At 57.7% G+C, this 26,732-nt stretch overlaps 1 protein-coding gene across 5 annotated transcripts in view; it reads left to right on the top strand.

Moving 5' to 3' along the window:
- The window catches only part of KIF21B (kinesin family member 21B), a 62,280-nt gene that overhangs the window by 13,096 nt on the left and 22,452 nt on the right, over positions 1-26,732 (top strand). For all 5 annotated transcript variants that reach the window (XR_003550556.1, XR_003550555.1, XR_003550554.1 and 2 more), the window contains exons 2-18: positions 8,716-8,938; positions 9,210-9,392; positions 11,135-11,284; positions 11,382-11,516; positions 11,861-12,028; positions 12,330-12,445; positions 12,916-13,111; positions 14,695-14,884; positions 16,535-16,598; positions 16,692-16,910; positions 17,640-17,721; positions 18,079-18,196; positions 19,343-19,534; positions 21,740-21,939; positions 25,349-25,456; positions 25,934-26,002; positions 26,449-26,681. Coding sequence is in view for 2 of the 5 variants with exons in the window: in XM_014590499.2 (XP_014445985.1) it covers positions 8,716-8,938; positions 9,210-9,392; positions 11,135-11,284; positions 11,382-11,516; positions 11,861-12,028; positions 12,330-12,445; positions 12,916-13,111; positions 14,695-14,884; positions 16,535-16,598; positions 16,692-16,910; positions 17,640-17,721; positions 18,079-18,196; positions 19,343-19,534; positions 21,740-21,939; positions 25,349-25,456; positions 25,934-26,002; positions 26,449-26,681 (2,646 nt within the window). In the remaining 3 variants the exon portion in view is untranslated. The remainder of the gene's footprint in view (positions 1-8,715; positions 8,939-9,209; positions 9,393-11,134; positions 11,285-11,381; positions 11,517-11,860; positions 12,029-12,329; positions 12,446-12,915; positions 13,112-14,694; positions 14,885-16,534; positions 16,599-16,691; positions 16,911-17,639; positions 17,722-18,078; positions 18,197-19,342; positions 19,535-21,739; positions 21,940-25,348; positions 25,457-25,933; positions 26,003-26,448; positions 26,682-26,732) is intronic.

The following is a 26,732-nucleotide window of genomic DNA, read 5'->3' as shown; positions in this document are numbered from 1 at the left end:
CCGCCCCCCGAGGGGATGGCCATATGGCAATCACACAACCTCCACACTCACATGGGGATTTTGGGCGTGTGTGTGTGTGTGTGTGTGTGTGTGTGTGTGTGCACACACACACCTGGCATGAGTTTCAAACCGCTGGGTCTAGGCTTTGAACTGTGGTCAACAACATGGAAGTCTAGCACCTTAGCCACCTGCTGGCCTCTGAACTATTGATATATTGATCACTCGTGCTGTGCTAGGCATTGTGCCCCATTGTTGAGCAAACATGGCCAGTAAGTGGAGAAGGCTGGATCCGAACTCAGGGCATTCCCATTTGTAAACACATACTCCTTCCTCTTACTTCTCTTAGCTGCCTCCTACTCTAGCTGCAAATTAGCTCTGTGCTCAAGTCTCCATGCCTCAGTTTCTTCAAATGCAGATGTGGATTTCCCAGGGTTGCTGGGCACCACAGTGGCTGCAAGGTCTGGCGCTGAGTCGGGCCATCGTTTTTGTGTGGAAGGGAGCATCTCCTCGCTGTTCGCCTCTCAGGTCCCTGCAGCTGCCCCAACATCCCCAGCCTTCCCTCCTGTTGCACACCCTCTCCCCCCAACCCCCGATTGAAGGGCAGAACCCCAGCGTCTGGTCCACTGGCCCCTCACTGGGCCCTCTAGACAGCTGCATGTTGAGACCTTAGGGAGGCAAGTGGCCCCTCTTAGAACTGCTGGAGGGCACTGAGAAGGTGCTGGCTGGGGGCAGAGCTTGCTTCTCTGCCATGAGAGGAGCTGAGTTGGCACGGGCTGCCTTGGCCCCAGAGACTGGTGCCTCTATACCTACGGAGATGGGGGCCTGAGACTAGAGGGGCTGTGGGGCCTCCAGGCAGGGGGCAGCAGCCCCCTGCAATGCCCTGGGGTACACCTTCCACCTCCAGGTTATGCTGTGCCGAGTCCTTGTCTCTGCCTTCCTGGTGGAAGCCCACATTAGAGTGTGGTAGAAACCATGGTGGTTCCTCCCACCCCAGCCTGCATGCAGCCCCCCAGTGGGAGGCTGGGGGACCAGGGTCCTCTGTAGCCAGCCAGCGCCTGTTGCTCTGCATTCCTCAGCAGGCAGGCGTCCCCTGGGCCCAGTTCCCATTGAGCTGTCCCCCACCACATGCAGATGCCGTTACAGCTCTGTTCTCTGGGCTCTGAGCTAAGCTTGACTCTGCTGCGTCTCCTGTCTCCCGGGAGGTCATGGGAAACCCCTGCCAGATGCCCGAGATGGGAATAGGACTGGGAGACTGGGCTGGAGCGCAGCTGAGCGGCATTTTCCCTGAGCTGGGCTTGCCCCTCTTCCAAGCCTCAGAGAGGAAGGAGTCAGAACCCCCTCCCCCAGCACTGCTCACAGCCAGACCTATGTGGCCAAGGGCAAGGGTTGCGGTGGGGGCCCGGGGGGCGGGATGTGCAGCTTGGAGCAGAGACTGGCCCCTTCTCTCAGCTCTGCCTCTGCAGCCCTGCACCTGGCTTCTGGCATTTCAGCCCAGTCGCCTGCTTACTTCTGACCCATGCCTGGTTTCAGCTGTCCTGAGGTTTCCCTGCTGAGATCCCCTACTCCATGCCTGGGAGGGCCCAAGGTGCCTCATGGCAGGCACCCTTTCCCATTGCCTGCCTGGGCATTACTCAGAAAGAGCAAGGTCAAGGGCACCCCCTGAGGTGGGCCCTGCACATCAAGCATCCAGGATTAACACCCAAGGCCTCCTTTAGGCTTTCTTGGAGTGCCCAGCCCTGCCTGCCATGCTCTTGGGAACTAATCTGGGGGCAGGGGGCAGATGGAGAGAGTTGACAGACCCCCTTCACCAGGCCTGCCAGGGCCTCATGAACCCATGCCCTTTGACCCCACTGTACAAAGCCTTCTTGTCTGGGGGTTCGGAATCAGCCCAATCTTTTCCCTGAAGGCAGCTTCAGGAGAGCTGGGCTGGAGGAGAGTCTGAGAGACCAGGAGAATGACCAGTGGGAGGGCAACAAGGCCCTCCAGCTGTCCCCGGGCTCGGGCGGCTCTGCTCCCATAGTGCTGGGCTCTCCCACACTTGACTTCTGTAGCTAAACGGACCCCACATTGGATCTTGCCACCGTTTAGAGACGACTGGCCTCTGTGGGAAGATGCCTGTCTGGGCAAAGTCAACTAAAAGCCCCCGGGTGTCTGGGAGCCAGACTCCCCTGAGAGCAGGGATTCTGCTTCCAGCCGCCTTCCCTAGAGCTGGCAGGCTGCCATGGGAGGAGGAGAGGATGCTCATTAAAGTGGGGCTGTGGACCTCCTCTCTGCACGGAGGACAGCCGCCTTCCCCTGGTAGGGGAGTTGCCTCCTCCATGCTGGGCTCCGGCTTTATAACTATCTAACAGAGAAGGCTCTTTCCCAGCAGACAACTCAGGCCCTGCAGGCAGCTGGCAGTAGGATCAGTCCAGGCAGTTTCCGAGGGGATCACTTTTCTGCAGCCTGACCTCGCTCCACCCTGATGTAGAACTGCTTTGTGGATGCAGCAGGACTGGCCAGAGGCTGGGTTGGTTTGAATCTCATCTCCACCATTGTACATTATGTGACTTGGGGCTTGTTATTTTTCACCTTCCGAGCCGCAGTAAAACGGCGCAGACATCCCTGCATCACGCGGTTGTCATAACGCGTTGTATGTGTTCACATACGTGAACCAGCTTGGCACATAGGCCCTCAGAAAGCATTAGGTGTCGCCCTTACCAGATGAGACTTGGGTGGTGGAGAATGCCCAGAATAGGCAAGAAGAACAGCAGGGACTGAGGAGTTCTGAGGAAGACTGTAGGCTCCACCCTGCCCCCTTCCCAGGGGTTAGCAATCTTTACAGGCAGGAAGTTCTTTCTGCTGGCTTATCCAAATCCCTCCTCCTGTAGCTGAGTCCTCTTTGATCTTGCTCTGTCACCAGTGAGGAAGAGCCTGTCCCTAACAGGTCACAGCATGGCAAGTGACCCTGTGGACCACGCAGACTAGAGATCTTGGGGCTTCACTGTCACACACACACACACACACACACACACACACACACACTTCGGCTACAGAAGATACACAGTTGATCTTTTCCGCTCTGCTGCTCTGCCACTGCTGCGCATGGTTGTGTTCGTGGGCTGGACAGGAGGAGACTCCCGGACACGGGGCAGATGTTGCTTTCTTCTTCCGGTTTGGGTGCAGCATGCCCAGAGACTCAGGGCTGTCCCACTAGTCTTTAGGGGCTCCTTTTAAGGATTCCAGAAAGATGCTAGGGGTCCTATTGTTTTTTTCCCCAAAGGGACTAGTCTTATTGGTTATTTTGACCACGCATGGGCTGATTCTAGTCCAGTTTTCTAACCTTTTTCAAAGCCTTTAGCAGGCCTTGGGTGAGGGTGTTCCCAGCCTGGAAGTCCCCACGGTGCAAATTACACATGTGGGCAGTTGCATGCACGCTAGTTGGCCCCCTCTCCCCTGGATGGAATCTTCAGACCAACAGCTAAGTAAAGATGCTCTTCCCTGAAGTCCTTGTTATGTGTGAGCTACATTTCTCTCTGAGCCCTCTTGCGTAGGTGAGGGGCAGAAATATCCTCCTCAGAACAGTGAGTAATATACTGACCCAGTATGAGCAAAGCCTGGCAGCGCGGGAGGCAGCTCGGCTCCCTAAGTGTGGTGGGTGTTATGAATGAATCCGGGAAGTTTACTCATGTGTAATGGGATTCCAGTGTGCCCCCAGAATCTCAGACCATGGGCTTTGATTTAAGAATGTTCTAAGATTTGAGAACAGCATATGGCATAATGGTTATGTCGCTGGACTCCCACATGGCCAACTGTGATTCGAGTCCTGGATGTGGTGGCCTGAAACTCAGGCAGGGTGTGTGCGTGCGTGCCCAAGATCCCAAGTGGAAAATAGAGGAGAAGGGATGTGGCATGGCCATCCCCTGGGGAGGGGGCGATTTTTTCCATTCTGTTTCTGTCTTTTTCCAATGAGCGCATCCTATAGTAAAATTCTCTCCTAAAAAATTTATTTTTCAAGGATTCTGTAGCCAGTGATCCCAACCTGTTCTCCCTCCATCAAGTGAGAAGAAAGGCCCCTTGCATGGAAAGAGCCTGGGGTTGCAATTTATTTTATTTTTTCTAGAGAGATTTTTGCTATAAGATGCATCTGCTCCCTGGAGGGACAAAAGAGAGACAGAGAAACAGAAGAGAAATCACCCCTTAAAGGGGAAGGCCTCACAACAATCCCTTCTCCATTCTCCTCTCTGGGTCTTGGGCACCGGCACACGTGAGCCAGTGGAGAGTTTTAAGCCACCTGGCTGAAGATTCCAAGAGCTGTGGGCTACCTGGGAGTCCAGCGACATAACCATTAGGCCATCTGCTGGCCCTGGGGCTGCATCTTAGGGGCCTCAGGGTAGAGGCTTGGAGAGCAGGACAATTAGGAGCTAAGGACCACCAAGCCAGCTGATTGGGTGGGACCAATTTCACCTAAGAAGCCCGGCCACCTCCAGGAGCTCAGGGTCACTGGCTCAGCTCTTGGGAGTGACTGGTTGACTTTCTGTGACGTCCCTAAGGACTACTGGAGGGGAGCCGGGTTAGCCCCCGCTCCCCTCCGCGGTGGGTTAAGTGCTGCCCGTCACGTGCCGGATGGCAGTGCCCAGTCGTCACCGCCCTCGTGGAGGGGGCGGGTCCTCCTTGGCAGGTCTCCGACCTGCCTCCTCCCTGGCTCCCCTGTCCTCCCCTTCCGCCCAGCCGTCCTGGCTCCGCGAAGAGCGAAGAGCCGAGGAACCGCTGAGCTCAGCGCTTCCCGCAGCCCCGGCCTCCAGCTCGCGGCCTTTGTCGCGGGCACCGAGCGGGTGGGGGGCTGGGTCGGGGAGGGCGAGAAAAGGGGGCTCCCCCGCCGCCCGCGTGCGCGGTTCCCCCCGGGTGGGGGAGGCCATCCCGCGTCACAGCAGCTCCTGCTCAATTGTGAGCGGCGGAAGCGCCGCGACCTCGAGCCGCTGCCAGATCCTGCCTCTGAAAAGCCGGGACCCTTTCTCTGCGCTCTGGGCCGCGCTCACCCGCCGCTCCGCCAGCGGCGCTTGCCAAGTAGCGAATAGGCCCTGCTCTGTTCTGGGAGATTCCGGGCGCCTTTGGGGCCGGGCTGGCCGCCGTCCTCCCTGCCGGACCTGGAGAACGGATGGAGGGCTGCCTGGAGGGGTGGGGCTTGGGTTGAGATAACCCTGGGCAAGATTCAGGAAGTCCCTGGGCAGAAATGACACTGGATGTGTGCTCTACAAACTTCATTCACAAAAATACGGGGCAGAGGGCCATAGTTTGCCAATTTAATTTTTTAAATTTACATTGTTTTAGTTCGAGTATGGCTTTTTCCTTGCCTCCTTAAATTGTGTGTTTAAAGCGCATGCCTCACTTGTCTTTCCCTGCCCTGGCTCTGATCCACCGCCCGGGCCCACGGTTTAGTTGGGAGACCCTAGAAACGAACCCCAGACCCTCCGTGGTACACCAGGGAGGAAAAGGATCTCGGTGGCCCTGAGGCTGGCCTCCTGCTGTAAGGGCAAGTGTCCGCCTTCCGGTTTTCTAGGACAGGGCCACGCTACCATGAGGGCTGCCCATGAAGGCGACCTCACCCAGGGTGGGGCTGGGAAGGTACTGAGGGGGCTCGATGGGTTTCTTAGAAAGGCTGGGAAGAAATCACCCAGATAAGTCTGGAGGAGGCAGAGGCTTGCCCAGGATGCTGGTCCTGTCTCTCAGTCCGCCTGTCCCCTACCCATGGGGCGTGGGTTTGAATCCTCCACCGGCAGCTTGTGGTGAGGAATGAGCCCCAGGGGCCGAGCCCGTGTCTGCACCACTGCATGGTGAGCCCTTGCAGTCAGGGTGAACCCAGTGCCCAGCCTGGTGTGGGCATGGACGGCCATGCGGGCTGCCTGTCAGAGAGCCCCCAGCTCTGGCGGGCTGCTGTGGGAGGAGTTTATCTAGCTACTGGGGATCCAGAGTTTTCCCAGAGAGGAAGGATCTGGAGAAGTGGAAGGGCATCCCTAGCCAGAGCAGGGGCGACCGCCTTCCCTGTATTTTCTGTGTGGGGGCTAACCACTGCGGGCCTCAGCCTTCCCAACTGGAAAGTAGGCATCAACCGCCTTGGCTCTCAGCATCAGGAGCGACGAGGCCACCTGTGCAGTGTGCCAAGCCCAGTGCCAGCCCCCGGGAAACAGGCATGACTTTACCGCCCTGGCTCTCAGCATCAGGAGCGACGAGGCCGCCTGTGCAGGGTGCCCAGCCCAGAGCCAGCCCCCAGAAAACAGGCATGACTTTTCTTTGCTCTTTGCCTCCGTCTCTAGTCCTGTTCCTGGGACTCACATACTCCCTCTTCCCCTCCTTGCTTTGGGAAGTAGGGACGCACCTTGGGTCCTTGTCATCTGTCTCCCACTAGCACCCTTTTTTTTGGGTGACCCTGCTCACCTGTACCCTGCAATGCACTCTGGTGCTTAGAACAGGCCAGCCTGGTGCTCCCTGGCCCACTCTGCCTAAGAGGCCCCCTTATCAAGATGTGCTGGGCCAACAAGGGCCTAGAAGTCAAAACTTGCCTGACCCCAAAACTCCTGCACCCTAAAACTCTGGGGTCCCATCCTCGACACCCTCCAGGAGTGTCCCCGACTGCCCTTCTGCCAGCTTTCTCATCCCAGCAGGCAGGCTCCGGGTGGTCTGGGGCCGGTTGCTGACAAAGCTGCCAGCCTCCTTACAGGGCTCTGACAGGCGGGGCTACTGCTCCCCTCCCCTGCTCCTAGTCTCTGGGGGATGCTGATTCGATTTCCTCCAATCGCCAGCGTTGCCATCTGCCTGCGGTAATTAAATGGTATTTGAATTGGATCCAGAACTCCCACTGCAGAGAGCCACGTGGTCGGGAGGGCATTTTCGAGAGCTGTTGCTGGCCAGCAGAGCTGGGGGTCCTCGGAGCTGCCTGGCCAGCCCCTTGGTTCCCCCGGGAGCACCCGCTGACATCGGAGCAAGTGTTTGACTTTAGGTCCCACAGGCTCAGAGGCAGAACCAGGTCTGAGAGCCAGGGTTCCGCGTCCTGGCTGGGACCGTGTGCAGGGCCTCACCCTTGCCGCAGCTCTGCCCTCTGTGCATGGGACGTCCTTTCTCCTGGCACTCTGCACCCGGGTCCTTAGAAACATGTCGCGTAGGCCACTGGAGAGGCCGTGAGCGGTGACTGCCCTACTGGCGGGTCCTGCTGGGCGCCATCCCTCTTCCCAGTCAAACCAGCTCACCTGGGAGAGTCAGACACCGGGTTCTCCTTTCGGCTGGCCCAGAGTGGCTGGATCGGACGCAGTCTCCTTGGGCTTCCTTTCCTTCCCTTTCGGGAGCCAGCCACTGACCTGGCAGGTGCTGTTCATACCTCAGGGAAGACAGTTCTGCCTGTTCAGAGGAGTCTTCCCTGAACTGGGGCCAGCAGCGCTCACCCCTGCACCCACCCCCAGGGACTTCCTGCACTCCCCGTCCCCCCAGGCCCCTTTAAGTCCCTCACAGCAAAGTGCAAGGAATGGCTCAGGTGAGCAGCTCACCTGGCCTGCAGCTCTGAGTAGGACTCTGGGGCTAGGGTAGCCTGGGACAGGGACTGGATGGCGACCTGGAGGCCCCATCTCTGTGGCGAGGTGCCTCCGGGCCGTGGACGGGGGCTGGCCCAGCCCCTCACAGTCTTTTCTTCTCTTGGTAAATGCTGGCGTAGAGAGACGGCCCTGACAAGCAGCTCAGCCGCCAGGGCTGGCTGGGAGAGCCGCCGGGCATCAGAGTCTGCGCCACCCCCTCTACTGTAGGGTGTTCGGGGGGTGCTTTCTGCCAGCCCTGCACACGCGTGCTCACTGAGTCCTGGTTGGTTGCCATAGGAACCTCGTCGTGGTTGTGGTTGCTTGGAAGGGGCGGAAGGGGCTGCTGGATGGAGACAGTGCTGTCCGTGACTGGCTGCCGCTTGGTCCGGATGCCACCTTCCCTCCTCTTTATAGGGGAGCCCACCAGGATCTGGGATGTGGGCCCACCCACAGCTGCCCAGGCATCCCTTCTAGAAGTCCCAGCCCTTCTTAGGGAGCTTTTGACTTGACCTGGTCTGCCAGGCTGTGCTGTCAGGCCCTTCAGTGCCTGGAGAGGAACCAGATGCACTGGCATCAGGGAGGGGGCTCCTGGGCCGAAACCCTGGCAGCCCCGTAGTCCTGAGCAGAGGCTCTGCCTTCTCCAGAGCTCAGCCCTAGCTCTGGGGAGTGCAACGCAGCACTGGGGGAGCGGCAGACCCATCCCTCCTGGCCCCACCCTGGCCCTGAGTCTGTCTCCGCAGAAGCAGGCCCTTCCTTCTCAGGGACGCTGATGTCTCGGGCTCCGGTCCATTCGCAGCGTGTCTGGCCTCAGCTCCGTCACCCTTCACTGTACAACCTTGGGCGAGTCACTTAAACTCAGCAGCAGTTTCCTATTTAAAATCAGACATAGGCGGTAGCTCACAGGTGTCCAGTGAAGACCACATGAATTTATATAAAATACGTTTAACACAGGCCCGACATGCATCAAGCACTCAACAAATGTGCCAACAGCTGTTGGGGCGATGTCGATACTGCTGTTGTATTACAAAAGCCACCCTTGTCCCCCAGGGGGCCTCCACGCCCCTCTTTCCTTCCTCTATGGCTGTGGGGGAAGCAAGGCAGGGCAGGCAGCCTGGAGGGAGGCCTGCAGCAACCCTGTGGCCGGCCTGACCCAGGATCTTCCCACCCCGGGCAGGATCCGGCCCCAGCTGTCAAAGGAGAAGATTGAGGGCTGTCACATCTGTACCTCCGTCACCCCAGGGGAGCCCCAGGTCCTGCTGGGGAAGGACAAGGCCTTCACCTATGACTTTGTCTTCGACCTGGACACCTGGCAGGAACAGATCTACACGACCTGTGTGAGCAAGCTCATTGAGGGCTGCTTCGAGGGCTACAATGCCACCGTGCTGGCCTACGGGCAGGTAAGACGCAGCATCCACCAGAGGCCACCCGGTCATGGGCAAACAGCGTCCCCTTGGAGCAGTCAGATGCGGTCGCACGGTTTTTTGTGTGGTCTGAGGGCACCTTGCTGTCAGTTAACAGGGGGAAGGCTCAGTCAGGGACCTCTGCAGGTCCCTTCAGGACCAAGTGAGTGGGGCTGCCAGCCAGGAGGTACTTGGGACTTGGCCCAAGTGCTGGCCTGCTGCTGTCCCCACAGTACTGGTGACACCCCCTTCTGTCCTTGCCGTGTAGACAGGGGCTGGGAAGACATACACCATGGGCACCGGCTTCGACATGGCAACATCGGAGGAGGAGCAGGGCATCATCCCGAGGGCCATCACGCACCTCTTCGGGGGCATTGCTGAGCGCAAGCGCCGGGCGCAGGAGCAGGGTGTAGCTGGGCCCGAGTTCAAAGTCAGCGCGCAGTTCCTGGAGGTACCATGGCCCTGCAGGGCGGGCAAGAGGGAGCCTCGGCGAAACATAAGCCCAGGGGAGCAGGGCCTCCTCCAGCGCGGGAATGAGGCTCCTCCCGGGACTCATGGGCAGCGCAGGATCTCAGCATCTTGAACCCCAGCCCCAGGGCCCCCAGCCTGAGCGCTTCCCCCGTGAACCTTGGTGCTCTAATCATACCCAGGTTGCTCTCCAAGGTAGGGAGGTTGCCTCAGGCCTTCCCAGGCCCAGGGCACTGCTTTCCCCTTGGGAGAACCTTAGGAGAACCGGTTCTGGAGCTGGGGTTTCCTTTATCCTTCTGGACTTCTGCTTCTGATGAACTGACTGCCTCGTGTGTATATGTGTGTGTGTGTGTGTGTGTGTGTGCGCCGCTGTATAAGCATGAATATTTGTATGTGTGCATATGTATATAAATGTGCACATATGTACATGTGTGTTGGTGTGTATTTGTGCATGTGTGCTTATACATGTGTATATGTGTGTGTATACATAAGAGTGTACATGTATTTGTATGCCTGTGTTGCGTGTGTATGTGTATACATGCGTGCATGTGTGCATCTGTGTGTGTATGTAAGTGTGCGTGTAAGAGAGTGTATGTGGCTACATACACACACATAAATATTTGTGTGCATGTGTGTATATGTAAGAGTGTGTATATGTATTACTATATATGTAAGTGTGCGTGTGAGTGTATGTGGCTACATACACACATAAATATTTGTGTGCATGTGTATATATGTAAGAGTGTGTATATGTATTACTATATATGTATATATATTTGTGTGTGTGTGCATGTGTGTGTGTCTTGCTGCTTGTGTATTTCTGAGCTTTTCTCTCACATCTGTTTTCTCTCTTCACCCTCCTGTTGCCATGGAGATCCCCAAAGAGCAAATTAGTTCCCACAATCTCCACACGCAGGGTGAATCACAAGGGGTTAAATGATGCCATGGGTCTGTCCCAGCAGACACCCTGTCTGTACCATCTCTTCCATTTCCTCTTCCCCTTCCTGCCATCAAAGCCTCGGAGGTCGGAGGTCAGGGCCTGTGTCCTCCCGTCCTTCTCCAAGCCCTTCTCCCTGGCCCAGCCCTGCAGCGGCAAAGCTTTCCCTGCCAGTTGCAAATGCTGAGAGCTCCACACCTGGCCGTCCGAAGTGGGGTGCCAGTTCCTCCCTGGACACCTTCCCACAGTGGTCTCGGCTCTCACCAGGAGGCTGGGCCGCAGAGGCAGGCCCACCACACCCACTGCCCCTTCTGTGCATGGGCAAGAGTCACATATTCCTCCCCTGCAGGGCACGTGTCGCCACTTGAACCCCAGTCAAAGCATGCTCCCTGGTCTCTGCTCAGCTCTGTCTGCCCCCCTCATCTGGACCACGTCCCACCCTTTTCCCAGCGCTGTGATGTCATAGGATCTGCCCCAGCATGGTCACAGCTTCCTCAGCCTCAGGACTGGGACCCACATCCCTCATCCCTTTCAGGTCCCTAGCTCCCCCTTGGGACTGACAGCTGCTGTAGCTGGCTCCTTGGGGGCAGAGGGACAGCAGGCTGCCCAGGCTCAGCTGCCCTCCCACTGTGTCCAGGAGAAAGGTCATGGAATTCAGAACCCAGAGGGGAGCAGGTCCAGGGCCTGTTTCCACATCTGCATGGTGGGGATGGCTTATAACCATGACAAGGCCCCTGGGCCACACGCCATATGACAGACGAACCCAGTGGCCATTTCCTCCCACACAGCTCTACAACGAGGAGATCCTGGACCTGTTCGACAGCACCCGCGACCCTGACGCCCGCCACCGCAGGTCCAACATCAAGATTCACGAGGATGCCAATGGCGGCATCTACACCACGGGGGTCACTTCTCGCCTCATCAACTCCCAGGAGGAGGTGAGCACCCACAGGAGGCTGCGACAGGTACAGGGTATCCTGAAGGGCAGGGGCCGGCACCCACGGTCCTGAGCCCTCGCTGCTGCCTCTGTCTCAGCTGATCCAGTGCCTGAAGCAGGGGGCCCTGTCGCGCACCACGGCCAGCACCCAGATGAACGTGCAGAGCTCGCGCTCCCATGCCATCTTCACCATCCATCTGTGCCAGATGCGCGTGTGCACCCAGCCTGAGCTGGTGAGTGCCCTGGTGTCCATTAGGGTGTCCCAAGGAGGACGAGTGGAGAAGCCCTGAGCCCAGACACAGCAAAGCAGAGCTGGGTCGTGTCTCCGCCGCTTGGGGATCATCTTTCCTTGAGCCTCAGGTAGCCCGTCTGTCCCTGGGCTAGGGACACCTGTGTCGTGCTGGTGTGAGGATTAAATGAGAATTAGGCACTCACAGTCTCAGTGCTGTGCATGTACAGGGGCAGGGGGCCCTGCTCTGACTCTCTTGAACAGCAGGGCTGTGGGCGATGGGCTGGGAGCCGAGGAGGGGCCAGGCAGGGCAAGGGGTGGCAAGTCAGGTGCCCCCCTGTCCTGCAGGTGAGCGAGACGATGACTGGGCTTCCAGAGGGCACAGCTCCTGCAAGCGAGTATGAGACCCTCACTGCTAAGTTCCACTTCGTGGACCTGGCTGGCTCCGAGCGGCTGAAGCGGACAGGGGCCACCGGCGAGCGGGCCAAGGAGGGCATCTCCATCAACTGTGGCCTGGTAGGCACACAGCAGGTCACCAGCCCCCCCCTCCCCTGCCAGCAGTCAGTCTCACTCCCTTCCAAGGCTCTGCAACCCAGTGCTGCCCAGTCCCCTTGAGCCTTATGCCAGCTGCTGAGTGGGTACCCACTTCTGTTAGGTCTTCAGCCCTTCACCCTTAGGCCTCACCCCTGCCTAGCTTCCCGGTTTCACCAGCTGGTCACACCTGCCTGTAAACCAGCCTGACACGGAGGGCTGGGTAGTGCCCTCCCTTTCCTCCCCTCCCTGAGTGACTCCTGAGTGCCGGGTCTGTCTCCCGCAGCTGGCCTTGGGCAATGTGATCAGCGCCTTGGGGGACCAGAGCAAGAAGGTGGTGCACGTGCCCTACAGGGACTCCAAGCTCACTCGGCTCCTCCAGGACTCACTGGGGGGCAACAGGTACCTGATGGCCGAGGGTGGCAGAGGTAAGAGGTGCCTAGAGAATGCAGGCATGAGGGTTGGTGCACGACGATCCCTTGGAGAAAGAGGCCTCTGTCCTAGCCTGCCCCATGACCTGTGGCCACCTGTGGCACAGCAGGGGGAGGTATTCCTAAAGAAAGTCACTTGGCCCAAGTGTCACAGGCAAGAAATGCCAGCCAAATGCAGGGGCCATAGCTCGTCTTTGTCACCAAGCAGAGGACTGGCAAATACACATGGCAGCATCACACCCTGACCCTGTTAAGCCTCCTCCACTGGGGTTGCCATTGTCACAGTAGAGACTCTTAGCTGGGTGGTCCTGGTCCCCAAGTCCCAGGTCCTTTGGGCATCAAGGCAGTGGGGGAATAGGGTAAGCGCAGGCCCGCTGCTCCGGGGCAGTCTTCTGGGGCTGGCCGTGTCCCTTGCCCTCACATGGCCTGACCGACCCCCAGCCAGACCATCATGATTGCCTGCGTGAGCCCCTCAGACCGGGACTTCATGGAGACGCTCAACACACTCAAGTACGCCAATCGGGCCCGCAACATCAAGAACAAGGTGGTGGTGAACCAGGACAAGACCAGTCAGCAGATCAGCGCACTGCGGGCCGAGATCGCGCGCCTGCAGATGGAGCTGATGGAGTACAAGGCGGTGAGCACGCTCCGGCCGCGTGGAGCCGGTGTTCCACCACGCACCCTCTGCCTGTGGTCCCAGCAATTTCTCGGCATCCCTCCTACCTCCCATCACCCACCTGTCTGCTTCCTGTGCACCTCCTGAGCGTTGGCCGTAGTAAGGGCTTACCCAGGTGAATCCAGCATGGTCTAAGCATTCAGGTTCTAGAATACTCGGTCCAAGAAAGACAAACACCTAGAATTTGGTTGCATAGCTCTTAGCTCTTATGCATAGGCAGACACTGCGGGGTGCTTTTATGTCTACTGAAAGTGCTGCATTGAAACAGATACAGCTACATGGTGACACAGAGTTGTCAGCAATGGGGGGACCGCAGGAATAGTCCAGAGTACTGCAGAAAGGCAGAGGCCAGAGTTGACCTGACTCACTCAGGCAGTCAGTGAAGACCTCCTGGAGGAGGGAGCCTTTTGTATGAATTTTGAAGAACAAATGAGTATGAGCACAAGGAGGTAAGACACAAAGAAATAGGTGGAAGAATGGGCACTTTGGGAGAAGAGTGCCCTTAGTCTATTCCATGTGACTAAGGCAGAAGCCGCCTACCGCTGGACAGAACCTGAGTCAGGCACACAGGCAGGGTTGGGCTTGGTCTACACTTGTTTTAGAAGAATGCATCTTAGTTGTTGACCTTTCTGAAAGTCAGGACATTTCCATTTTTCTGGAAAAATATAACGATCTAAGAACACATGACGCTAAGCTAGTTGGAGTGGCATTGTAGCTGCCCCTTCTCAAGTGGGTCTGTTGATTGACACCCAGACTGGCTGGCTTACCCATGCCCACTGCCTGGCCAGTTGGGGTTGACCACAGCATTTGCAGAGATACGTAAGTGAGTAATGAAAATAGAGGTCAAGTTGAGATTGTGGGAGGTCTTGAATAGCTGGTTGTAGGATTTGGATTTTTTTTTTTCACATGAGAGTTAAATAAGGTTGTTTGTAATTTTTTTTTTTTTTTTTTTTTCTATTGAGTTGCAGGAGCTTCTTCTATTGGGTCGTTGGAAAAGTCATGACATAGAGACAGAAAGCAAGAAATCACCCCCTGGCGGGGAGGGGAGAGGATGGCCACACCACATCCCTTCTCCTCCATTCTCCTCTTGGGATTTTGGGCATGCACGCACACGTGCCTGGCATGAGGTTTAAGCTACCAGGTCTGGGACTTGAACAAGAGTCGACTACATGGGAGTCCAGGGACGTAATCATTATGCCATTTGCTGGTCCCGTCTGTATAATATTTTAGACAGGGCCTTACTATGTTATGATTTTCTTGCCTTAGCACCCTGAGAACCTGGGCCTACAGGTGTGTGCCACTGTGCCTGGCCTTTTGTGGGGGTCAGGAATTGAGCCCAGACCTCCCACATGGCCTCAGTTTGCTGAGCAGCAGCGTAGCACTGGCAGACAAAGGCTGTGTTCTAGAAAATGCAGGTAGGGGAGGCTGCCAGTGCTGCCATGTCCCAGGAGGGCCCAGAGCCCTGAAAGGTGGAGGAGCATCGTGCCACCCTCGCTGCCCCTCTGCACTGGCCCTGACTGTTCCCTGCACACTTCTCCTTCCAGGGCAAGCGAGTCATCGGGGAGGACGGGGCCGAGGGCTACAGTGACCTGTTCCGGGAGAACGCCATGCTGCAGAAGGAGAACGGGGCGCTGCGCCTGCGGGTGAAGGCCATGCAGGAGGCCATCGATGCCATCAACAACCGCGTCACCCAGCTCATGAGCCAGGAGGCCAACCTGCTGCTGGCCAAGGCGGGTAAGTCGGGTGAGCCAGGCCAGCTGGAGCCACAGCGGGCTGAGGACCCCCCCCCACACACACCCATCCCAGAATATCAGGTGTGCTGAGCCAGCTGGGCAAATTATTCATTTTTTCCCAAATGACTTAAAAACCTTTTTATATGAAACAAGTAATACAAATGGTTTTCAAACAGTACATAGGAAATGCATGTTTTAAAAAATCTAAGCATGGATTTCAAATTTTTTTAGACCCAAACTCATACTTTACCTGTTTTTCCTGAACTTTTTGAAGTGCCCTGGTACGTGAGCACATTCTTAGGAAAGAATATTGCCAGCAATATGCCAGCATATAAAATGAAAGATTAAAAATCCCTCTCACTGGGCCAGCAGGTGGCATGGAGCTTAAGGCGCTGGATCCCACACGGCCACCTGTGTAGTTCATGTTCCGGGCCCAGCAGCCTGAGAATCGTGCTGGGTGTGTGCATATATGCCCAAAATCTCAAGGGGAGAATAGAGGAGAAAGGACTGCAGTGTGACCATCCCCCTGGGGGGGATTTCTCACTTGCCCTCTCTCTCTGTCTCTCTCATAAGCCCACACACTTTAGAGCAAAAAGACTTTTTAAAAAAATCCTCTCATGAAACTCTCCGCTGACGTTCTTCCTACCGCAAGGCAGGGGGCTCCGGGAACAGCTTGTGTATGCTTGTCCACCCCTTTCTGCATTTCTCTCAAGCCTGAATCTGTATTCATGTGTGTTTGCTTATACGTGTGTGCATGAATATATGCTGCTTTTTTTTAAAGAAGTGTTCGCTTTAGGGCACATACGCCTGCTGGGGAGAGAGACAGACACAATGAGAGGGAAAGTGAGAAATCACCCCCCAGAGGATGGCCATACCACAATCCCTTTGCCTCCATTCTCCTCCTAGGATCTTGAGCACACATGCACACACCCCAGGTGTGATTTTTAAGCCACCAGGTCCAGGTCTAGGATTCAAACCACGGTTGGCCATGTGAGAGTCCAGCGAGATAACTACTACCCCATCTACTGGGCCCTATGCTGCCTTTTCTGTACTTGAGATCACACGTATTGCTATATGTCTACCTTTTTCCATTTAGCATCCTGCTTTAGAAGCTTCTGTGTTAAAACCTACGAAATTCTGTTAAACCACTGTGTGGTGATCTTTTTGTGATGCTGTTGAATAATTTAGTTCATCTGTCCTCTATTGATGGGCAGTTAGGTTCCTTCTTTTGCTTCATTTCTTTGTTTAAACTTACTTCTTTCTTTCATGAGTGAAGAGAGAGGCAGACAAGCACCCCAGCAGGGCCTTCACGCCCGCCCTTCCCCAGCCACACTCAGTGCTGGATTGTGGGCACGCTCATGCCTGGTGTGTTCAGGGAGGTGTCCGGGTGCAAACCTGGCACTTTCCATGTAGGTCAGCTGCATGGCTGCCATGCCACCCAGCCCCCGTTTCCAGCTCTCTGTTACCAGCAGCGCCTGTGTGTGCCTGTGCCCATGTGCAAGCATTTCTGACGTAGATCCCTTTCTGGAAAAGGCCCACATGAGCTGCCCGGTTGGTGGCCCAGGATGAGCCCCCCAGCCTCAGAGCCAGCCACAGGTCCTTGCTGTTGTCTGTCTCCTTATCCCACCGTCCTTCTGGCCTTCCCATCCAGGTGATGGCAACGAGGCCATTGGCGCGCTGATCCAGAACTACATCCGGGAGATTGAGGAGCTGCGGTGAGTGGGTTCCAGCAGGTGTGGCAAGCTGGGGGACCTGGCCCCTAGCTAGGTCTGCTCACCTGCCCCTCCCCCCCAACTCTCCGCTTGCAGGACAAAGCTCCTGGAGAGTGAGGCCATGAATGAGTCCCTCCGCCGCAGCCTCTCGCGGGCCTCAGCCCGGAGCCCCTACTCACTGGGGGCCTCAGCAGCTGCTCCAGCCTTCGGGGCTAGCCCGGCCAGCTCCATAGAGGATGCCTCTGAGGTGATCCGCAGGGCCAAGCAGGACCTGGAGCGGCTGAAGAAGAAGGAGGTCAGGCAGCGGAGGAAGAGGTAAGTGGATGCACTCCCTTGCTGCCCTGGGACCCTGGGCATGCTCAGTGGACCCACTCCCAGGAGAACTGCTGCCCATATGTATCAGGGAGACCCCAAACCCAGCCACAGGGGTGCCCCCAGGATTGTCTGGGAACTGTGGAGCAGATCAGCTCGGCCTTTGGGGTAGAGGCCCCCATCCTCTAGTGCTGAGCCTTCCTCCAAGGACAGGCAGACTGGAGATGAGCCATGGCCAGCTAGAGGATAGGGCTGGGGCCTGGGGGCTGAGGGCTGGGGCCTGTGGGCTGGCGACTGGGCACTGGGGTTTGCAGGTTGTGGGCTGAGGGCTGGGGGCTGGGGGCTAGGAGCTGGGAGCTAGGGGTTGTGGGCTGTGGCCTGGGGACTGAGGCCTGTGGGCTGGGGATTGGGGCCTGCAGGCTGGAGGCTAGAGGCTGAGGGCTACAGACTAGGGGAGGACTGGGGACTACAAACTGGGGGCTGGGTCTGAGGGCTGGGGTTGGGGCTAGGGGATAGGGCTGGGGCTAGGAGCTGGGGGCTAGGACCTGGGGGCCGGAGTTGGTGTCTGGGGCTGGGGGCTAGGGCTAGAGGTGAGTGGCGAAACCTGCAGGGACCCAGGCCTTGTTCTGTGCCCTCGTCTGGGAAAATGCCTCCTTACCTGCCCGTCACCCTTACCTGTATGCTCGGGGCAGGCAAGCCCCTAATCTGGCCATCCCTTTATTCCATGACCAGCCCAGAGAAGGAGGCCTTCAAAAAGAGAGCGAAACTCCAGCAGGAGAACAGTGAGGAGACCGATGAGAATGAAGCCGAGGAGGTGAGCCCACCGTGCCCTCCTCCCCGCTGGCTTGCCTGTCCCACGTCCTGCCGGGGCCCAGGGACTCCTCACACAGGTGGCCTGCATCCAGCTGGCCCTCGCGCTGCCTAGTGGTCTGACTGGTTGCCATGGTGACTTCTCCCCTTGGCCCCGTTATCCTGATAGAGGGTGTAGGGGGAGGCTCCCGGGGGGCTCTGCCCAGGCTGTGGGGAGGTGGTGCCCTCCCTGGAGTTAGGGTGGGCAGGAAAGTCCAGCTCACCCCCCTCCCTGACACCCTGAGGCCTGTGTCCACACTCACCTCCACTCCAGGCTCCCCTCTCCTGAGACCAGGCCCCCCTAATGGTACCTGGTGCCCAGGAGGAGGAGGAGCGAGACGAGAGTGGCTGTGAGGAGGAGGAGGGGCGCGAGGACGAGGACGAGGACTCGGGCAGCGAGGAGAGCCTGGTGGACTCGGACTCAGACCCGGAGGAGAAGGGTATGTGAGAGCCTAGGGCAGGCTTCCTGGGTGGGGTCGGCCCTGCCTCTGTGCCCAGAGAGAGCGGTGTCCAGGGCTTGTCCCAGCCTGGAGACCGGCAACAATGACAAGGACAATCATGACTTTGGCACTGGTACACACACTGGGTGCTCACTGTGGGCTGGACCTGGGCTCCGGACTCGGCGCAGCCCTGGCAGGGCCTGGCCCTGCGTCCTCACTGGCACCACCTGCAGGGGTAGAGAGGTTTCCCGATGCACGTGACAGGCACTGGTGGGCTTGATCACTTCCCCACCCGCTGGCCAGCCTGGGCAAAGCAGAGCGGCATCCATTGTAGGCCCGGCTGATGCTGAAGCTGCCTCCTCTACACGAGGCTGGCCCACAGCCCTGCAGGGTCCCCTGGTCAGCCCTCCACCTGGGCTGGGTCCCGCTTTCATAGAGGACAGGTGGCCTCTGGGCACCGCATGGATGGAGAGGATGTCTGGACCCCCTCCAGCTCCTGAGCCCAGACCTGTCTTTATAAATCAGAGAGCTCATTAGAGACAGACAGACAGAGACAGAGAGACAGGGAGAGAGGGAGATGGGCACAGCCATGCTGCAATCTCATCACCTCCACTTCCCCATCCTGTTGGGATTTTGGGTATGCATGCACATGTGCCCAGCCTGTTGGTTCACCCCTTTCTTTTTTTTTTTTTTTTAAGAGATTTTTGCTATAGGGTATGTGTCCTCACCAGAGAGACAGAAACCCCGAGAAATCACCTCCAGGGGGCTGGCTACACCGCAATCCCTTCTCCTCCATTCTCCTCTCAGGGTTTTGGGCGTGCATGTGACACACCCAGCATGTTTTAAGCTGCAGAGTCTGAGGCTTGAACTGCAGTTGCCTACCTGGGAGTCCAGCAATGTAACCATTGCGGCATTTGCTGGTCCCGAGCCCCTCTCATTTCTGGGACTACTCTTCAGACATCTTGCTCCTCTGGCCACACTCTACCCACTCGAATTTATCAGTCTGCCCATGCTCAACCTCTGGCCACTGATTGGTCATAGCTGACCAAGGGCAAGTTCCAGCCCCCAACGACTGGTGTGTCTGCTCTCCCCACCCCACCCTGCTCACCCTCAGCCTCCCACTGGCTGACCAGGCTCTCCCCACAGAGGTGAATTTCCAGGCGGACCTAGCCGACCTGACGTGCGAGATTGAAATCAAGCAGAAGCTGATCGACGAGCTGGAGAACAGCCAGCGGCGGCTGCAGACGCTCAAGCACCAGTATGAGGAGAAACTGATTCTGCTGCAGAACAAGATCCGCGACACGCAGCTAGAGCGCGACCGCGTGCTGCAGAACCTCAGTGAGGCACCTGCCTGCCCGGCCCTCCCCTTCCCCCGCGCACCTACCCTGTCCAGAGCAGCACTCAGCTGCCAGCATCTTTGGCATTTTTCTTGCCTTCTGGGCAAGGGACCCTCTGAGCTTGCATGAGCGTGGCCCATGGATTTACAATTTAAAGTTCTCATGTCCAGCCCTAGTTCCTAGCTACATTTCGATTCATCTTCCATCTTAGGATCTTGTATGCCAAGGCACATGAGCATGCCACCCCCAGCCTCTGTTCCCGCGTTCCATGCCTCGGGCTTCTCCTCTGGATCAGTTTACAAACCACCTTCTCACGTCCCATCTTCCTTATGCTGCTTTTTAGCCTCATCACTCCTTTATTCGTTTTTTCATGCCTTCACTCAGCAAACGTGCTCACTTTGTCTTGGAGAGCAGACTTTCTCCCAGCGCCAAGAATATTGTAGTGAGCACAACCTCTGCTCTCACAGAGGGTGCGTTCTAGTGGGAAGGGACAGAAGTAAACAAAAAAATAAGTGGAGCCTCTCTAGTGGTCAGACGGGGATAAGTACTCTGTGAAACAAAGCAGGAAAGGGGGGGCGGGAGCCCTGGCAAGTGGGCTGGATTGTGAAAAGGACAGTCAAGGAAGACTTCACAGAGCTGAGGCTTGCAGGATGAGAAGGGCTAGGACAGAGCAATACGGGAAATGGAGAGGTTCTGAATATCATGTGTGTGTGAGGGAGAGGGGACACAGGTGCCCAGGCCCTGAGGAGGTGTGCCCAAGAGCAGAGTGAGCAGAATGTTCCAGGCGAAGGGAACAGGAAATGCCAAGGCATGTGACTGGCGTGTGGGCAGAGTGATGAGGGGCCAGAATAGCTGGCATGCGGGAAGAGGACTCCTGCCGGAGGAGAGTGGGGCCTGGTCATGTCAGCTACTGTGAGGACATTTCCTCATTCTGAGGGAGAGAAACGGGTGTGCAGTTTGGAAAGATGTACGAGATGTGACATTTAAAGGCATTTGAAAGGCTCACCCTGGCTGCTCTGTAGGGGTTGAGAGTGGAAGCTGGAGACCACTTAGGAGACGGCTATCGAGTGCCCAGAGAGACGGCTTAGGAAGGAGGGTGAGGAGTGGTCGGCCTCAGGATTTGTCTGAAGGTCGGGCTGAGAGGCTCTATTGACTGGGCGGAGGATGCGAGGAAAGGGGAGCCCAGGACGTCTGAGGTACGAGCTTCTGGAAGGATGGTGATGATATTACCGAGATCGGCTCAGAGGTAGAGATTAGGGATTCCGTTTTCTGCGGTTTTTGTTTTTATTGTTTGTTTTAGTTTGTGGTAGGGTGCATGTGCTCACAGGTGGGAGACAGAGAGTAAAAGAGAGAGAAAATAAGTGAGAAAGCTCCCCCAGAGGACATGGCCATGCCACATCCCTTCTCCATTCTCCTCATGGGATTTTTGTCTTTTTGGTTTTTGCTGTTGAGTGTGTGCACACAACAGAGAGAGATGGTGAGAAATAATCACACCCCCCCATGGGGGTGGCCACCCCACATTCCCTTCTCCTTTCAGGATTCTGGGCACACACACACACACACCTCGTGTGATTTTCAAGCTGCCGGGTCCAGGACTCAAATCGTGGTTGGCCAGGTGGGAATCCAGTGCCTTAACTACCATACCATCTGCTGGCCCCTCTTCTCAGGGTTTTGGCACGTACACACATGCGCCTGGCATGTATTCCAAGTTGCCGGGTACAGGACTGGAACTGTGCAGTCAGCCATGTGGGATCCCTCTGCCTTAACCACCACGCCACTGGCCAGCCCAGGGGTTCAGTTTCATACCGGTTAAGCTAAAGATTCTGTTGGTGGGCCAGGTAGGGGAGGTCTAGGATGGAGACTCAGCTACTCCTCCTCAGCCCGTGGGCAGTCTTCTCTGGCTAATTCTTTGCCTTTCCACTGCCCCAGTCCTTTCCTCCAATACTGGATCTGGGGCAGAACCGAGGAGGCGTGAGTGGGCTCTTTGACCCTCACAGAAAGCCAGGGACCAGGGCTGGGACATCTCAAGATGAAAACACCCTCCCATTCCTGCCCTGGGCACATGCTAGTCTGGCCCCCTCATTCAGATGAAGAAGCTGGTTCGGAGGGAATGACTTGCCCAAGGCCACGTGGCAGGTTGCCCCCCACTGCCCCGCTCATGAGCCCACGTGGCAGGGACACCTGACGGCGCCTCTCACTGTCGCAGGCACCATGGAGTGCTACACGGAGGAGAAGGCCAACAAGATCAAGGCGGATTATGAGAAGAGGCTGCGAGAGATGAACCGGGACCTGCAGAAGCTGCAGGCCGCACAGAAGGAGCACGCCCGGCTGCTCAAGAACCAGTCACGCTACGAGAGAGAGCTGAAGAAGCTACAGGCCGAGGTGGCCGAGATGAAGAAGGCCAAGGTGGGGCCCAGGGTGTGAGGAAGGCTCCACGGGAACGGTAACCACAACAGTCAGGCCCAGTTATCTTCTCGTCACACTGGGTTGCCCTGCCCTTAGCTGTCCTCTTAGCCATCCTGAGTGCATTGTCCAGTTGCAACAGCCTCCCCATAGCAGGACCCATGTGCAGAGTGGCGGGATGGGTTGGGAACAGTGCAGGGCAGGTGAGGGCCTCAGGACGCCTGCTAAGTGCTGCCCCCTGTGGTGGAAATCTGCACTGCGGCTGCCTCCAGTCTGCACCAAGTGTGTGTGATGCTTCTCTGCAGGCTCCATCTTTGCCTTGAATAATTCCCCTGTATGAATGTTCGCTCTGCCCAGGCTCCAGACCAGCTGCTGTACATGCATGATCACCTTCAGTCCTTGGGAGAACCTCATAGAAGAGGTCCTGTTACTATTCCCATTTGGGGCAAGGCAGAGTGAGGCTCGGAGACGTAAATTCCAGCTCCGAAGAGGTAGTGCTGGGATTCAAACTCTGTTCTGTGTCTCCTGAGCCAGTGTGTGTTCAGGACCTTTCTCTTCTATGCCACGCTCAGAATATTCTAGCGTCTGGGGCCCGGGGTCTGCCCCCTGTAGTTCTGCCGTTGGGACTCAGGTCTCGTGCCCCCAGGTCTGGGTGTGACCCGTTTTCTTCTGTGTCCTCCTCCCCTGGGCTTGCCCATCCTGCTTCCTGCACCAGCCCTGAGGTGCCGCGGCTCTCCACAGCCCTGTGCTAGGCTCCCTGGCAAAGCCTGGCACTGGCCAGCAAACTGTGGCATCTGGCCCTGGCACAGGAACACAGAGAAGGGGAGCAGCCCAGTGCTCAGGCCCATAAGACAGGGGTCCGCCTTCCAGGAGCGATCAGTACTCATCCTCCCCCCACCCCTGTTGGGTGGGCCCCGAGTTCCAGGCTGCCCCACTTGGTCCCCCGCCTCGGAACTGTTGAGGAAGGAGGCAGTGCCAGGATGGCTGGTGTAGATTCTGAGAGAGGTGGACCCACAGCTGTCACTGAGCCCAGCCGCCTCACCTGACCAGGCTCTGTCCCCAAGCCCAGGCCATGGTTCCAGTGGCTCCGTCAGCCTGACCAGAGAGGCGGAGGCCCTCCTGGTGTGCTCAGAGAAGCTTGGCTGGCCCCGGGAGCCCCGACTCTACTTTCCACTGCAGTGCGTCTCTCTGCCATGTGGTGTTGAGAAGGGGCTGCCAGCGTGCCATCGAAGGGACTCAGAGCTCAAGTAGCACAGACCACCAGGCCCAGACACCCTCTGGTGGTGTGGGGGGCAGGCCTGTGGGTCCCATGTCCCCGGGTGGGGCAGCCCAGCCACCAGGGGTCATTCTGTAGCAATTCCCGGAGCACTTCTGGGGTCCCCCCTGGAAATTCCCGCTGGCAGCCCCAGCCTGTCCTGGCATCTGAGCTGGGTATGGCCCTGGGGGGGCCCCATGAGGGCCTCATATGAAGCCTAGAAAGTAACGTAACCCCCAGGATTCACGTGACAGAGGGTGCCGTATCTATGTCTCAACCTCAGATTCTGGGCCCCATCAGCAGGTGCCCTGCTCTTGCCATGTGACTGAACCCAGGGCTGGAAGCTGAAAAGAACACCCTCCACCCCAGAGCTGCCCCAGCAGGGGCCTAGAAATGCTGGAAAGGCAGAGGGTGTTAGCAGCCCAGGATTAGCCCAGGCACCCTGCGAGCCACGGTCTGAGTCTTCCCAGCTCTGCTCGGGGCCCCTGTCCCCAGTGTGGGGCCCCCTAAGGGGAGGGCATGCAGCCCCTACTTTAGAGCATGAGCAGTGCTGGTCTCAGGTACTACGGCCTGTTCTAGTGTGGTGTCCCTGGAGTAGGCGCCCCTGTCCTGAGACTCACTGTGGTGGCCTCCACAATGCTCAGCTGCCCAGGCAAAGTAGGTGGACAAGCCTTTGGCCAGGGAGACAGTGGACCTCCCCAGGAACCTCAGATCCCTGACCCAAGAATAGGCCTGGCGGCTAGGGTTTGCGGTTTATGGAGTTTTCTGGTTCGCTCTGGCTGAGGGTCGGACTCGTCTTCCCTGTTTTTTTGTTTGTTTGTTTGTTTGTTTTTGTTTTTGTTTTTGTTTTGTTTTGTTTTGTTTTGAGAGCTTTTTGCTATAGGGCGCATGCGCTCGCCAGACAGACAGAGAGAGACAGAGAGACAGAAAGCAAGAAATCACCCCCCAGGGGGGATGGCCACACCACAATCCCTTCTCCTCCGTTCTCCTCTTTGGATCTTGGGCACGCACGCACACGTGCCTGGTGTGAAATTTAAGCCACCGGATCTGGGATGCAAACCGCAGTCGACTACGTGGGAATCCAGCGACATAGCCATTACTCTAACTGCTAGTCCCCGGCTTCCCTGGTATTTCTTTGGGGCCTTGTGAACCCAGCAGCAACGAGCCTACCTCTCCTCTGTGGGCTCACCCACAAAGCCTGCCCTCCAAGCCAAGCCAACCCTGTAGCCACCGGTCCCTTTAGGGGTCCTCCATCCAGTGATATTGCCTCTCCAGACTGTCCCTAGGACGGAGCAGGCTGGCGTCATTCCTGGGGATGTCTGAGGCTTTGGTGGCAGAGAAGGCAGGCCCCCATGTGTTTCTCCTGCCCCCGTCACTTGGAAGGTGCCCGGAGCTCTGTGTCTGTCACACCCCCACGTTTGGGACCCCAGGAATGGGGAGGCAGATGCTGCAGGGCTGCAGGACTCCTGATCGCAGACTGCCTCTGTCCTCACTGATGTTGCTATGTGCCTGCCGAGAACTCTGCATCCCAGGCTGTCTACACCTGGTCCCTAGCCTGGCTCTCAACTGTCGCAGTGCTGTCCCGGAGCTGTAAGAAAAGCTGGATTTGGGAGGCAGAATGACTTGGCTTAGAGCCCGTTATTTTAAGTCTTCTTGTCTCTCTGCGACCCCTTTCCTTGTTTAAGACATGGTCTGGTAAGGCCTCTCTCTATGGCCGTGGTGAGGACAGTGCCTGGCGTGTAGCGGCTCTCAGTAAGCAGTGGCTTTTATGGCTGTCACTGTGCACCTGGCCCTGAAGTCGGCCTGCCTGCACCTCAGCCCTGTCCATGGCTGGGTCTGTCAGCAAGAGAGTGGGCTTCCTGCCTCCGGCAACTTAGCCTGGTCCTAGAATGGCCAGACCCAGGGGAATGGCTTTGGGTGAGGACCCGGGGCTGTGACCTTTGGGGGCTACAGGCCTCTCCTTCCAGCATGTTGGCCAGATGGTCTCAACTCCTATGGGTCAGGGGGCCCTTGCTCCAGACCCCAGGCCCCAAGCCAGTGTTGCCTGGCAGGCCACCACCCCCGCCATGTGTCCCTGCCACATGTCCCTGGAGGGTATGGGCCACCTACTACCCCAACACTTTCCCCGCCTCACTGCCGCCACCTCTGCCGTCCCAGGTGGCCTTGATGAAGCAGATGCGTGAGGAGCAGCAGCGGCGGCGGCTAGTGGAGACCAAGAGGAACCGGGAGATTGCGCAGCTCAAGAAGGAACAGAGGCGGCAGGAGGTGAGGCAGCCCTGAGGCCCGGAGCCTCCAGCCTAGCTCCCCCATAGCCTACAGGCCTGCTGTCCTCCATGGTCATTCGGGAAGCAGAGCACAGCGTGTCAGGGAAGGCCAGGGCCATAGTGGCACCTGCTCTGGCCCCCACAGCTCTGGATTAGGGACTTGGCCCTACGCGGCAGGACCCTGCCCATGTCACTGGCCAGTCAGCAACAGCAGCTGCAGACCTGGCCCTCGGTCCAGGATGCCTCACCCAGTGTGGGAAGAAGAGGTCAAGGGAGTGTCTTTGCAGAGAAAGAGACTTCACACGACCTTGGGGAGGGAGGTGGAGTTGGGGTCCCATTCTATCAACAGTTTGGCTGCACGAGATGCCCCCTCCAACCCAACTTTCAGCTGCAGGGCTGGCCAGTCTCTCCCCATCCCCACTGGGCAGACGGGGCTTAGAGCCTGAGCGTGACTGCACCCCTCTTCTCTCACCTGCAGTTTCAGATCCGAGCTCTGGAGTCCCAGAAGCGGCAGCAGGAGATGGTCCTGAGAAGGAAGACCCAGGAGGTGAGCTCTGGCGGTGGCTGGGGCGAGGCACTGCCCCTGCTGCCTGCACCTGGCTCCCCCTCTGCGGAGTCTCTGCCTCCCTGGTGGAGGGGGGATGAGGCTGCATTGCCCTGGCTGCCAGGACCAGAGGGGAGGGAGCCGGCCCAGCCCATGGTCCTGGCTGTGTCCTTGTTCAACAAACATGGCTGGTGGCCGAGTTGTGTCACACCTGTGGAAGGGCCTTCCTCAGCGGGAGGGCTGGGACTGGAGGGCAGACAGCAGGCTCCATTCCCAAATGCCAGAGCTGTTCATTTAAAAAAAAAAAAATGTGGGAGTCTCTATGTTCATCTCACACCAGAGATTCCCAAGCCCAGGCCAGCACAGAGCTCCCTGCCCGGCATCCCCATCCAGGGCCTCTGTGCTCCAGGCCACCTGCTTACCACCCTCTCTTCTTGCTCCGCTCCCAGGTGTCTGCGCTGAGGCGCCTGGCAAAGCCTATGTCCGAGCGGGTGGCAGGCCGTGCAGGACCGAAGCCTCCCATGCTGGACTCAGGAGCCGAGGTGTCAGCCAGCACCACCTCATCAGAGGCCGAATCGGGGGCGCGCTCTGTCTCCAGCATTGTGCGCCAGTGGAACCGAAAAATCAACCACTTCTTGGGTGACCACCCAGCATCCTCTGTCAATGGCTCACGCCCTGCCAGGTGAGAGGGACCTAGGGACACTGGCCGTGTGGTGAGGGGTAGGCAGGAATG

The sequence above is a fragment of the Tupaia chinensis genome, unplaced genomic scaffold (genome assembly GCF_000334495.1).
Source record: "Tupaia chinensis unplaced genomic scaffold, TupChi_1.0 Scaffold000453_2, whole genome shotgun sequence".
Lineage (NCBI taxonomy): Eukaryota > Metazoa > Chordata > Mammalia > Scandentia > Tupaiidae > Tupaia > Tupaia belangeri.
Note: the sequence above shows the minus strand (reverse complement) of the source record. Positions and strands in the feature narration are given on the sequence as shown.